Below are 12113 nucleotides of genomic sequence, written 5' to 3'. Positions count from 1 at the left end.
AGGTAAAAAGGTAAAGGACCCCTGGATGGTCCAGTCCAGTCCATAGTACAGTCAAAGGTGGCTATGGGGTTGTGGCACTCATCTCACATTCAGGCTGAGGGAGCCAGTGTTTGTCCACAAACAGCTTTCTGGGTCATGTGGCCAGCATGACTAAACCGCTTCTGATGCAACAGAACACTGTGACGGAAACCAGAGCGCACTGAAACGCCGTTTACCTTCCCACCACAGCGGTACCTATTTATCTACTTATCAAACTGCTAGGTTGGCAGGAGCTGGGACTGAGCAACGAGAGCTCACTCTGTCGTGAGGATTCGAACCACTGACCTTCTGATCGGCAAGCCCAAGAGGCTCAGTGGTTTAGACCACAGTGCCACCTGCATCCCTTAGAGGGAACAGCTAACCTGATGAATGGTACTTTGCAGTGCTTCATCTTCCCATGACTGGAGAATGTGGTACAGATTTCAGGCCCGGCAAGATGAGGCAATCTGAGAACCTAAAAGGTGGCTGCTCAGGTTGACCACTGGATCAGACCAACAGCCTATCTAGTCCGTCATCCTGTTTCCCAGATACCTCTGGGAAGCCCAGAAGCAGAGCATGAGCACAATCACCCTCTCTCCTCATCATGTACCTCAGCAACCGGCATTCAGGTGTGAACTGGCATCCAGGTCTGAATGCCTGTGAACCTGGAAGGACTGTATAGCCAGCATAACCAATAGCCAATGATATTCTGATCCTCCCTGCATTCATCTTTATCCCCTTTTAAAACCATGTCAGCTATTGGCAGGTATCCCCACATCCCACGACGGTGAATTCCATAAATTGACTATCCACTGCTCAAAAACATGAGCAAGTTGTTGCTCAGTGTAAGCTGGACTGCTGCACACTGCCTTGAAAATCTTGCTTGGAGGTATGGAACCACATCAAGGGCAAATCCAGTGCTCAAAATTGAGCACTGGAATTGCCCTCACTTTATATACAGTAGACACTCGGGTAACTTCAGGTTGCAAAAGCAGCAAGCCCGGAAGTATTTTTCTGGGTTTCGCTGATCACACATGTGCAGAAGTGCTCTATTGCGTCGTGCGCGAGCACAGAATCGCCACCTCTGGATACAGATTTTTCGGGGTGCACATGGACCCCCAGAATGAATCCAGAGGGTCCACTGTATATAATTTTTATTTAGTCTCCAACAGTATTATCAGTATTATTTAGTCTCCAACAGTATTATCATCGTATACATTTTTTTAACATACAAAGTTTCTTCTTGATTTCCAGCCACTTCTTTCCTGATGTTCATTTTTTACTTTTTATTAGCTGTTTTATAACACACACATGTTTATTATCTAAACCCTGCAACCGTTAAATCTTTAGTAATCCACTGCTTATATTTCAAATCCTGCCCGCAACATCTTATATTGGAGTTAATTTGATTAGCTAATCCATCTGGGATCTCCATTCCTCTTTAAACACTTTGTCATTATGTCCTCTTAATTTGGCAGTTAATTTCACCATTTCAGCATATTCCATCAGTTTCAGAAGCCATTCCGATGGGCTTCTTCACTCCCAGTTGCAGACAATAAACAAATAAATTCTGCATGTGGTGTATTCCAACACATCATGGGCAGGGAGCCACTGTGCATGTACACATTTTAAAATGCCCATCAGCCCTAAGCTTGCCAATAAAGTTGTCTTACTGAAGCTCAGTTACATAGCTTAGTCGGTAGAGCATGAGACTCTTAATCTCAGGGTTGTGGGTTTGAGACCCACATTGGGCAAAAGATTCCTGCATTGCAGGGGGTTGAAACAGATGACCCTTGTAGTCCCTTCAAACTCTACAATTCTATGATTCTATGAACCCTAGCCACACTAAAATATTGTTGACCCTCTTACCATCCTGGAAGGTGTCATTAATGGCCACCATTGCTTGAAAAGGCTTGGCCAGCTCTGCTCCTTGCGGCGAGCTCAGGTAGACGACAAACGTCTCCACCCCTTCGATGACTGGGTACTGTGCATCATCTAGAATTGTCAAGGTGCAGTACTAGAGGAGATGAGAGAAATAAAAAGGCCTACTTTCTTAATATATAAAACCGACCAAACAGGCAGTGCCAGATTTACGTATAAGCTAAACAAGCTATAGCTTAGGGCCCCACTCTCTTGGGGGGCCCAAAAAATTTAAAGAAAAATACTGGATGTACATTTCCAAAATGTAAGATAAAGTATATATAAAGGTAAAGGGACCCCTGACCATTAGGTCCAGTCGCGGACGATTCTGGGGTTGTGGTGCTGATCTCGCTTTATTGGCCGAGGGAGCCGGCATACAGCTTTCAGGTCATGTGGCCAGCATGATTAAGCTGCTTCTGGCGAACCAGAGCAGTGCACGAAAACGCCGTTTACCTTCCCGCCGGAGTGGTACCTATTTATTTACTTGCACTTTGACGTGCTTTCGAACTGCTAGGTTGGCAGGAAAAGTATATATACGTCTTCTTAATTGTATTTCACTATTAATATACTTCTTAATTTTATTTCAGTTCAACAATTACTTTGATAAAAGACATATTTTGTTATTTGCAAATGGCTTTAGATACATCTTAGGTCCATAAATTACCATATAGCATATATTCAACACAAAAAACAGCAACAATTTGTTGTTGACAAAGGACAGCTGGACATATAAAGGGCCCCATTACCTGCAGTAGCTTAGGGCCTCATCCAACCTAAATCCGGCCCTGCAAACAGATATGTGTGAGAAGGAATGCCAGAGGATATGAGAGGAGTCAATGGTGTTGGGCTCTTCTAGATTCACAAATGGCACCTGCTTTCATTTGTGCATCGCTGCTTATCTCAGATGCACGAAGAAACAGCCAAAAACATCTGGACTGTTAGGTGTACCTGAGCAAAGTTCTGTGCATGTCTTTCCCAGACATCTGATACCTGGGGCACAGTTTGTTTTCTGGATTATGTAACAGGTACCACACTGAGCCAGATGTTCTCAATGACAACTATCAGGAAGAATTTGGGGGAGATCAACCAGGGGGTCAAACACAATAATTTTTGATAGGGGAGGGAACTCACTTCTGAAGTTCCTTCCAGCAGCCGCTGGCAGGCGATCACCATTTCCCCTTGCCAAAAACAATGACAAATGACCACACAGCATTGTTCTTCCAGAAATATCTGGGTGCAAAAAATGGCAGCCCACAGGGAAGGAGTTCTGAGTGGCGGTGGCAAGTTTTAGTGTGGATTTAGGCTCATCATAACCACCCACCACTGTCTCTACTTTGGTACTGCGCTTTCTAGGTACAATTAAAAATGGTTTCGTTCCCATCTTCCAAAACACTATGCAAACCAAACTGCAGCTATCCTTCAAAATCTGAATTTCTCCGAATTTTGTTACACAGTTATCCAACCAAAAAATGTCTGCAGAAATCTTAGGAGAACACGGGCATTAAAATATATATATTAGTGAAAATAAATGTATTATATTAGGGGACATTACTTGTAAAAATGTGCATGTTGAGCAAAACAAATAAATATATTGCTAGAAATGCTCACTAAATGCTGACAAATTTTTGTAAGGACTTCTTTTCTTTTTAAATCGCAAACTGATAAAAAAATGTGATGATCTGAACTTCAGGCTGGGAAAAAATGAGAAAAATCAGAGAAACCAAAACTGACAGTTCCATCTGCCCCTAATTACCATTTTTTCCCTGGTTTAACGTCTCTTTGTTTGATCCGCACCATTTCTGTACAGACTAGACAAGTAAAACACACACGTTGCATGACACAAATGCGTTTGAATGCTACTTATGAGACAATGCTTGGTTTGGTCCCAGGTATTAACTGCTTGGTAATAGCAAAAAATGTAGCGATACCTCTTCAGTTCTTCCTGGGCGAAATTCCACTTTCTTGGAGCTGGGTATGTAGTCGACACCCGGAGTTGCCGATGGCGGATCCGATGTCCGAGTGGCGCACCATACGGACGTGGGGGTCGAGAGGTCAGGGCCGTGCCTAGTTACGGGGATTTCAATGATTCCTGCATGGAAGGGAGAGAAGGGAGGAGTTTGTGGGAAAAGGTGACTACCGCCAGCATCCCTAAAGCAGGATTTGCCAGCCTAGTTCCTTTCCAGATGTTTTGGGCTATAGTTCCCATCAGTCTCAGCCAGCACAGCTGTGCTGCCCTAAAAAAACCTGGGGAAAGATTTTCAGAGAGCACAGTATTCCCTCCTTGAATCAGCGTTAAAGGGAAGGCATTACTAAAGCCACTTCCACCCTACAGAGGAGGTGGGGTTGCGGGCTACCCAGCCCCCGCACGATTGGGGGGATTTCTGGCCACGTCACCCCCTGGGCAGCCAATCGGCTGATTCTGGGGGCACGGCCTGCCCTATTTAAGGCAGGATGCAGCTGGGGATCTCCCTCTTTGCCTTCTGCCAGCTGTTCCAGTTTTTCCCACCCTATAAGGTTTTCGTTCCTTGACCTTGCTATGGACCTTGGTTGGTCGTCGTTGAGGGGCCTGGTAGGAATTTTTCCACTTGGCAAATTGGCAACAGCCACTTGGTTTTCGCCTACTTCGTAGCAAATCGTAACAACTTTCTGGGTATTGGCGGTTAGGCATTGGTATTGTTCTGTAGATGGAAGAGGGGAGGTAGCGCCATCACCTGCCCTGCATATTGAAGGGTAGTCCGATAAAGGATTCGGGGGGGGGGGCTGTCCGAAGCCTAGGGAGGTCAGGGCCTAAGGCACGCCCCCTAGCGGTGACCCCTGGGGAGTTCCTAGTTGATGTGCATCAGCAGGACTCCCCCTACTGGTAGTTAACCCTTCCTGGACTTCAAGCGGATGGGCTGAAGTCAGATATAGTTGGTTAGGACCAATGCCTAAGCCACTGCCGCTCATCACCTGTAGCTAATAAAGTTGTGACCTTATTTAGCCTATTAACCTTAATACTTGTGTCATGTGTCATTATTTCCACTGGGGGAGGGCGGGAACTCGACACGCAATGGATCATTATTGCATGTCTAGTTAGCTCATCAAGGAAATAACATCAGACACCAGCCTGGAACCCAATCATGACAGCAAATATTCTTTTCTTTTTTCTTTTTAATCCACCTGTACTTTATTTTCCACATTTGCAGTTCAAAATTAAGGATTCGTACAGCCAATATCCAATAAACTATAGCCCGAGTCAGGTCACTTCACTAAATTTCAGCACCATCCTAACATCCAATTAATCAAGAATAATCCCACCTTGTTCATTCTCATCAATAGACAACATTAGAAAGGGGGTGAAGAGATACTACATTACGTTTATAGTAAGCTGCCTTAAATTGTTTATAAGGATAAATAGGTAAGCGATGAAAGAATAGCTAGCTTATGTTGTGACCTTGAAGCAAATATTCTAACTGCCTCTAAATGGCGCACTCCAGCCGTATTATCTACTAAGGAATTTGTTGAGTAAAACGTGGAAAACTCCTGCCAACATTTACTGAGATGGTCCAGTTAAAGAAAGGAAGGAGGTGAAACACATACTTTGGAAACAAATTGGCTAATATTTATCAGTTATTGTTGTTGTTTTAAAAATACCGAGACATTTTTAAATTTTGTATTCTTTATCGAAGAATAAAAAGTGCAAAATTACAAGTGCACTTGTAAAAACACTGATGCGTGCTAGATGCAGACAAATATGTTTTATCTTAACGTGATGGAGGACACCCACCTGCCCATCACTCAATGTCACCATGACAAAAGGCAATAGAACTTCAAAGGGTAGAATTTGGCGCAAACTCTTAGGGTGCTCTCGATTCCTCCTTTCTTCCTTTGCAGGTGTGACTTGCTTTTAAGCTGCACCTGCAAAGGAAGTCTTTTTCTCCTTGGCAGCCCAGCTTGAATCCAAGCACTTGTTTCAGATGCAGAAGACGTCTGGTTCAATCCTCAGCATCTCTGAGTAGGCCTTGCCTGAAACCCTATAGAGAGCCACTGCCAGTCAGACAATACTGAGCTAGAAGAACCAATGGGCCAAGGCAGCTCCCTTTGCCTTAATTTGCTGGCCCTTGGAAGAAATAGCTCCTAGGAAGGTAGCCTAAAAGTCAATGGACACAAAGATTCCTGCACTGCAAGGTTTTGTATTACAGTAGATGAACCATAGGGTCCCTTCCAACTCTACAATTCTATAAAAGAAACCACGGTTTCTCCGGTTAATTAAACAACCTTAAGCCGTTTAAACTGGAGGGGAGGTTATTGTTATTGTTATTGTTATTTTTTGTGTTTTGCACACCACCCTATGATTCTCGGATGAAGGGAGGTATCAATGTAATAGATAGATAGATAGATAATACTTTATTCGGCTATAAGCGCACAAGGTAAAACCAATCAGTAAATAAAATAGCATTTTAGAAGAAGAAGAAGAAGGAGAGTTTGGATTTGATATCCCGCTTTATCACTACCCTAAGGAGTCTCAAAGCGGCTAACAATCTCCTTTCCCTTCCTCCCCCACAACAAACACTCTGTGAGGTGAGTGAGGCTGAGAGACTTCAAAGAAGTGTGACTGGCCCAAGGTCACCCAGCAGCTGCATGTGGAGGAGCGGAGACGCGAACCCGGTTCCCCAGATTACGAGACTACCGCTCTTAACCACTACACCACACTGGCTCTCTAATGTATCAATGTAATAAATAATAATAAGAGCTGAACTTGAACTCGCATCTGCCCCCATTAAAGTGGGCAGATGCCAGACAGATGCTTGGAAGTGGGGACATTTGGTGCCTTCTTTAACTATACAGTGGTACCTCAGTTTTCGAACATCTTCATTGATGAACATTTTGGTTTATGAACGCCGTAAACCCTGAAGTAAATGCTTTGGTTTTGTTTTGTTTTGTATTATTATTAAAATAATTCAACATTAATACATACATGCTACGAATATACAAACATGCAAACATACATTTCATACAATCCTTAAGAATATTCATACATACCCACACTCAATCCCACAAATACTTCATTTTCCCACCACCATCCCTCACCCCTCACCCCACCCTTGTGATAAACTTTCAATCTACTCAATTGCAATTTCTTTCCACTTTTACTACTTTCTTTCACATACTTTTAAACCAATTTTCTGCTTCTTTTTCTGTTTCACATTGTTATCCATCTTATTTCGTATTCCAGTATTTATAACGGAACTTGTTTTTTCTAATAGGAGTTCTGATTTTTCAATATAATTTATATTATATTAAATTAAAGTAATTAAATGCTTTGGTTTTCGAACACGCATTGGAAGTCGAACATGCCACGTGGCTTCCGCTGAGTGCAAGGCTGTTGAGTCTTCAGTTTTTGAACGTTTCAGAACTTGAACGGTTTTCCAGAATGGATTACGTTCGAAAACCAAGGTACCACTGTAGGCTTATGTACTCTATGGAAATAAACTTGAGCCCCATAAGAAGAGAGCAAGGGTAAAATAATAATAGTCTCTCACCTGCATCCTCGCTGACTGTAAAAGTAGCCGTTCCAAGGGACACTGTTGAGGCATCGTTGGGACCGCTGATCATGACCTTCACTGAAGCGATGCTCCCTATGCGCGCGTTCTCCGACGCGTCGGCAAGCGCGATTTCGAATTCCTCCTCCTCTTCGTACTCGCTGTCGTCAATCAGCTTCACGTCGCAGGTGGTCATGGTGACGCCAGGCCCCAGCACCACGCGATTCTCATTGGACATCCCTCTGGACTTGAAGTCTGATCCAGACTCTAAGGCATGTGCACTGCTCCCTTTGGCACTTTTGGGGACTGTGTAGCAAACTGCAGACACGGTGCTGCTGGAGTCGCCTGTAATGCACAGCACAGAGTTATACAAAAGTTGCTCTCCAGGACAACTGGTTCAGAGAATCGCAGAGTTGTACAGGTGGAAGGGACCATGTGAGTCATCTAGTCCAACCCCCTGAAATGCACAACTCTTTTGCCCAACATGGGACTCGAACCCACAACCCTAAGATAAAGTGTCCCCTGTGTGGCATAACTCTTAGAGGGTTGGACCCTGGAGACCAGGGATGGAATCCCCACTCTGCCATGAAGCTCACTGTGTGGCCTTGGGCCAGTCACCACCTCTGAGTCTAACCTACCTCCCCGGGTTGTTGTGAGGATGTAATGGGGATGTGTATACCACCTTAGTCTCAATGGAAGATAAAGGTGGGATATAAATAAATATAAAATTTCTACTTTTATATTACTTTATACAGAGTTTAGACCCTTGAGTGCAGACTTACTTTTGCTTAAAAATTTGCTAATGAACTGAAACAAGATCCTACCTTTTGCTTCATACTGTTGCCTGCTGGTTGTTCGTTTGGGATGATATATGACTTTAATGCAAATCTAGATTCCCTTTTAGGATTTCTATTGCTAGGCTTTGGTATGAATTGTCCAGTCACAGTGTAACATTACATTTATTTCTGAGATATATATTTTGGCCAAATATACTGAACTGTTAATGAAGGGGCTTGGAATGCTGCTGCTGTGTTTCAAAGTGTGCAACCATAAAAAGTAAAGGTAAAGGACCCCTGACAGTTAAGTCTAGTCGCAGACGACTCTAGGGTTGCAGAGCTCATCTCGCTTTACAGGCCAAGGCAGCCTATGTTTGTCCGCAGACAGTTTTTCCAGGTCATGTGGCCAGCATGACTAAGTGGCTTCTGGCTTAACGGAACACCAAAACCAGAGCAGCGCACAGAAACGCCGTTTACCTTCCCGCCAGAGCGGTACCTATTTATCTACTTGCACTGGTATGCTTTCAAACTGCTAGGTTGGCAGGAGCAGGGACGGAGCAACAGGAGCTCACCCGTCGCAGGGATTCGAACCGCCGACCTTCTGATCGGCAAGCCCAAGAGGTTCAATGGTTTAGACCACAGCGCCACCCGCATCCCTTAGGATTGTATTATTTACTGGAAGTCAGTTTGCACCTGCTTCCCGTCCACTGCTGTAAGCTGTCATGCAACACACCTTTCCTTTCAATGGGGGCAGAGAGGATGCCAGCACTCTCGCTGATGTGGTAGACTTTCTTGTCAAACTGCAAGGTAGGCTCATCTTCTGCATCGTTGATGAAGACTTTGGCCTCGGTGATGTCCCCCAGCAAGGCATAGGCTGGCATGCTGAGCTCCACAGTGAAGCTCTCCGTGTTCTCAAAGACATTGTCATCGTTTATCAGGATAGTGCAGGATTTCGTGTCCTCCCGTTCATCAAACTGAACCTGTGTGGAGCAAGGTTGTGCATTGACTACGTGCAGAGAGGTATAAAAGGCTGAAGCAGACCTTAACTGGAAAACAGGCATGCTGCTGCTGTTTTATGAGTTCCACGGCAGTGAGACATTATTTGGAAACGGTCATTATTGACTCGAAAGTGAGGAGAAATTAAAGAACCTTTTAATGAGGGTGAAAGAGGAGAGCGCAAAATATGGTCTGAAGCTCAACATCAAAAAAACTGAGACCATGGCCACTGGTCCCATCACCTCCTGGCAAATAGAAGGGGAAGAAATGGAGGCAGTGAGAGATTTTACTTTCTTGGGCTCCAAGATCACTGCAGATGGTGACAGCAGTCACGAAATTAACGCCTGCTTCTCGGGAGAAAAACAATGACAAATCTAGACAGCATCTTAAAAAGCAGAAACATCACCTTGCCAACAAAGGTATAGTTAAAGCTATGGTTTTCCCAGTAGCGATGTATGGAAGTGAGAGCTGGACCATAAAGAAGGCTGATCGCCGAAGAATTGATGCTTTTGAATTATGGTGCTGGAGGAGACTCTTGAGAGTCTCATGGACTGCAAGAAGATCAAACCTATCCATTCTGAAGGAAATCAGCCCTGAGTGCTCACTGGAAGGACAGATCCTGAAGCTGAGGTTCCAATACTTTGGCCACCTCATGAGAAGAGAAGACTCCCTGGAAAAGACCCTGATGTTGGGAAAGATGGAGGGCACAAGGAGAAGGGGACGGCAGAGGATGAGATGGCTGGACAGTGTTCTCAAAGCTACCAGCATGAGTCTGACCAAACTGCGGGAGGCAGTGGAAGACAGGAGTGCCTGGCGTGCTCTTGTCCATGGGGTCACAAAGAGTCGGACACGACTAAACGACTAAACAACAACAACATTATTGACTCAGTGTTGCAATACCCCTTAAGCTGCCCTGTATGCTTTTCTACTCTTGCCTTTCTTAATCCAATTCTGTGGTCCAGTTCCCCTCCACACTAAAACACATCTCCCCACCCCAGAGATTGTCAGGGACCGTGATGAGGAGGGCTGCACTGAGGAAGAATGGTGGGAGCCACCACCACCCACCCATCCCGATCCTGCATCTTCCTAGGAGCAGGAGGACAGTATAGATTTGGAACAGTGGTTTGCAGAGGGGCACAGTTCAGAAGCAGAAGCTGGGAAATACTGGATGGGGAACAGGTAGAGAAGAAACACTGGGAGAGAGAGGGTTAACAGATTCACAGTCGTTGGACAGCATTCCTCCACCACCCTCCCCAAGGTCAAGAAGAGCTCAGAAAGTCTCAGAACAGAAAGTGCAGAGGGTACAAGCTCAGATTATAAAACGTAGGAGTGACGTAGATTAATAGGGACGGAGGGGGTGTGAGCCTTAATTGGGAGCACCGCCATTCTAGGTAGATGGGTTCTTTTGTCTCTCACTGTGATTATTAAAGAATCTAACTGGTAATACGTTCCTTTCATTTGATCTCTTCTTATTTACTGCCATGGGGGAGGAAGGCGATTCCCCGAAGTCTGACAGAGATACAGTTAAACAATGGGATGTTAGGGACTTTGGGGCATAAACCGGGGCTCACAAGGGCCGAGAAGGAAATTTCGTTTACTGAGATACCTGAGATGCTCAGGCGCAGTGGGAAGCAGAACTGAGGAACATCAGTCTCTGTGAACGGCAGACAGTAGGAAGCACCTGGGGTTTTCCAGGTCTAGCAGCCTGGACTTCTTCCCTTATCTGAGCAACAGAAGACCATCCTTTCCCTGATGGACTCCAGCCCTTGCCTTCAGCTATCTCTGACTCATGTCCCCAAACCTGACACCTGACTGCAAGTATGCCAAACTGAAGATGCCCTTCTAGGTCTGGATTTGGGTACAGCTGGCCTGGTCTTGACACTGAACATGAGCCGCCAAGCCCAAACTGGAGATGCTCAGTTTAGGTGACGGCTCCTGACTCAATACTCTCTGCCACGTTTTTCACAGCTGGGTGAAAGGAAGAGGTTCAGCCCAGGAAGCTTCTCTGGGCTTGTTGCCATGCCCACCTAACACTTCACCCTTTGGGTAAGACATTGTAGAGCAGGGGTCAGCAAACTTTTTCAGCAGGGGGCCGGTCCACTGTCCTTCAGACCTTGTGGAGGGCCAGACTATATTTTTTAGGGGGGAATGAACGAATTCCTATGCCCCACAAATAACCCAGAGATGCATTTTAAATAAAAGGACACATTCTACTCATGTAAAAACATGCTCATTCCTGGACCGTCTGCGGGCCAGATTTAGAAGGCAATTGGGCCAGATCCGGCCCCCGGGCCTTAGGTTGCCTACCCATGGTGTAGAGCAGCCTTTCTCAACCTGTGGGTCCCCAGATGTTTTTGGACTACAACTCCCATCACCCCTAGCTAGCAAGGCCAGAGCTCAGGGATGATGGGAGTTGTAGTCCAACAACATCTGGGGACCCACAGGTTGAGAACCACTGGTGTAGAGCATTCCACTGTGGATTTTTTCCCCAAGGTGTGCAGTGTTTTCCCTGAACCCACCTGGCCTGCATATTCCACGTAGTCCTGTTCTCCTGGCTGTGAAGCTGAGCTGGAGGTGGCAGTTCCCTGCTCCGTACGGCACAGGACAATAGCATATTGTTTGAGGTTACCCGTCCTCTTCACTGTGACACTGATGGAGCCTGCCTTTTCACTGACATTGTAGCTGGAAAGAGAGAGAGAGAGAGAGAGAATGAGTTTTTCCCCCTCCATGTAACCAAGGAGATGCAGCCCAGAGGCTGTGAAGTGCACAGAAACCAGTGGGGCTGAATACTGCTAAATTGTGAATTCATGTCCCCCTGATTTCAGGGGGCTTTACGCATGCTGAAGTCGATCGCTACATTCAGTTTGTATCGGTTTAATTA

General features: G+C 45.4%; 1 protein-coding gene across 4 annotated transcripts in view; it reads right to left on the bottom strand.

The window, feature by feature from the left end:
* Window positions 1-12113, bottom strand: part of FRAS1 (Fraser extracellular matrix complex subunit 1) — a 355216-nt gene that overhangs the window by 29614 nt on the left and 313489 nt on the right. For 3 of the 4 annotated variants that reach the window (XM_077933767.1, XM_077933768.1, XM_077933769.1), the window contains 5 exons: window positions 11752-11914; window positions 8970-9216; window positions 7461-7805; window positions 3867-4027; window positions 1888-2035 (listed from right to left, as the gene is read on the bottom strand). In XM_077933767.1, the coding sequence (XP_077789893.1) occupies window positions 1888-2035; window positions 3867-4027; window positions 7461-7805; window positions 8970-9216; window positions 11752-11914 (1064 nt within the window). Of the gene's footprint in view, window positions 1-1887; window positions 2064-3866; window positions 4028-7460; window positions 7806-8969; window positions 9217-11751; window positions 11915-12113 lie in introns of all 4 variants that reach the window. The other variant, XR_013394125.1, reaches the window with a different exon arrangement.

The sequence above is a fragment of the Podarcis muralis genome, chromosome 9, assembly GCF_964188315.1.
Source record: "Podarcis muralis chromosome 9, rPodMur119.hap1.1, whole genome shotgun sequence".
Lineage (NCBI taxonomy): Eukaryota > Metazoa > Chordata > Lepidosauria > Squamata > Lacertidae > Podarcis > Podarcis muralis.
The sequence above is the reverse complement of the archived record's forward strand: the minus strand, read 5'-3'. Positions and strand labels throughout refer to the sequence as shown.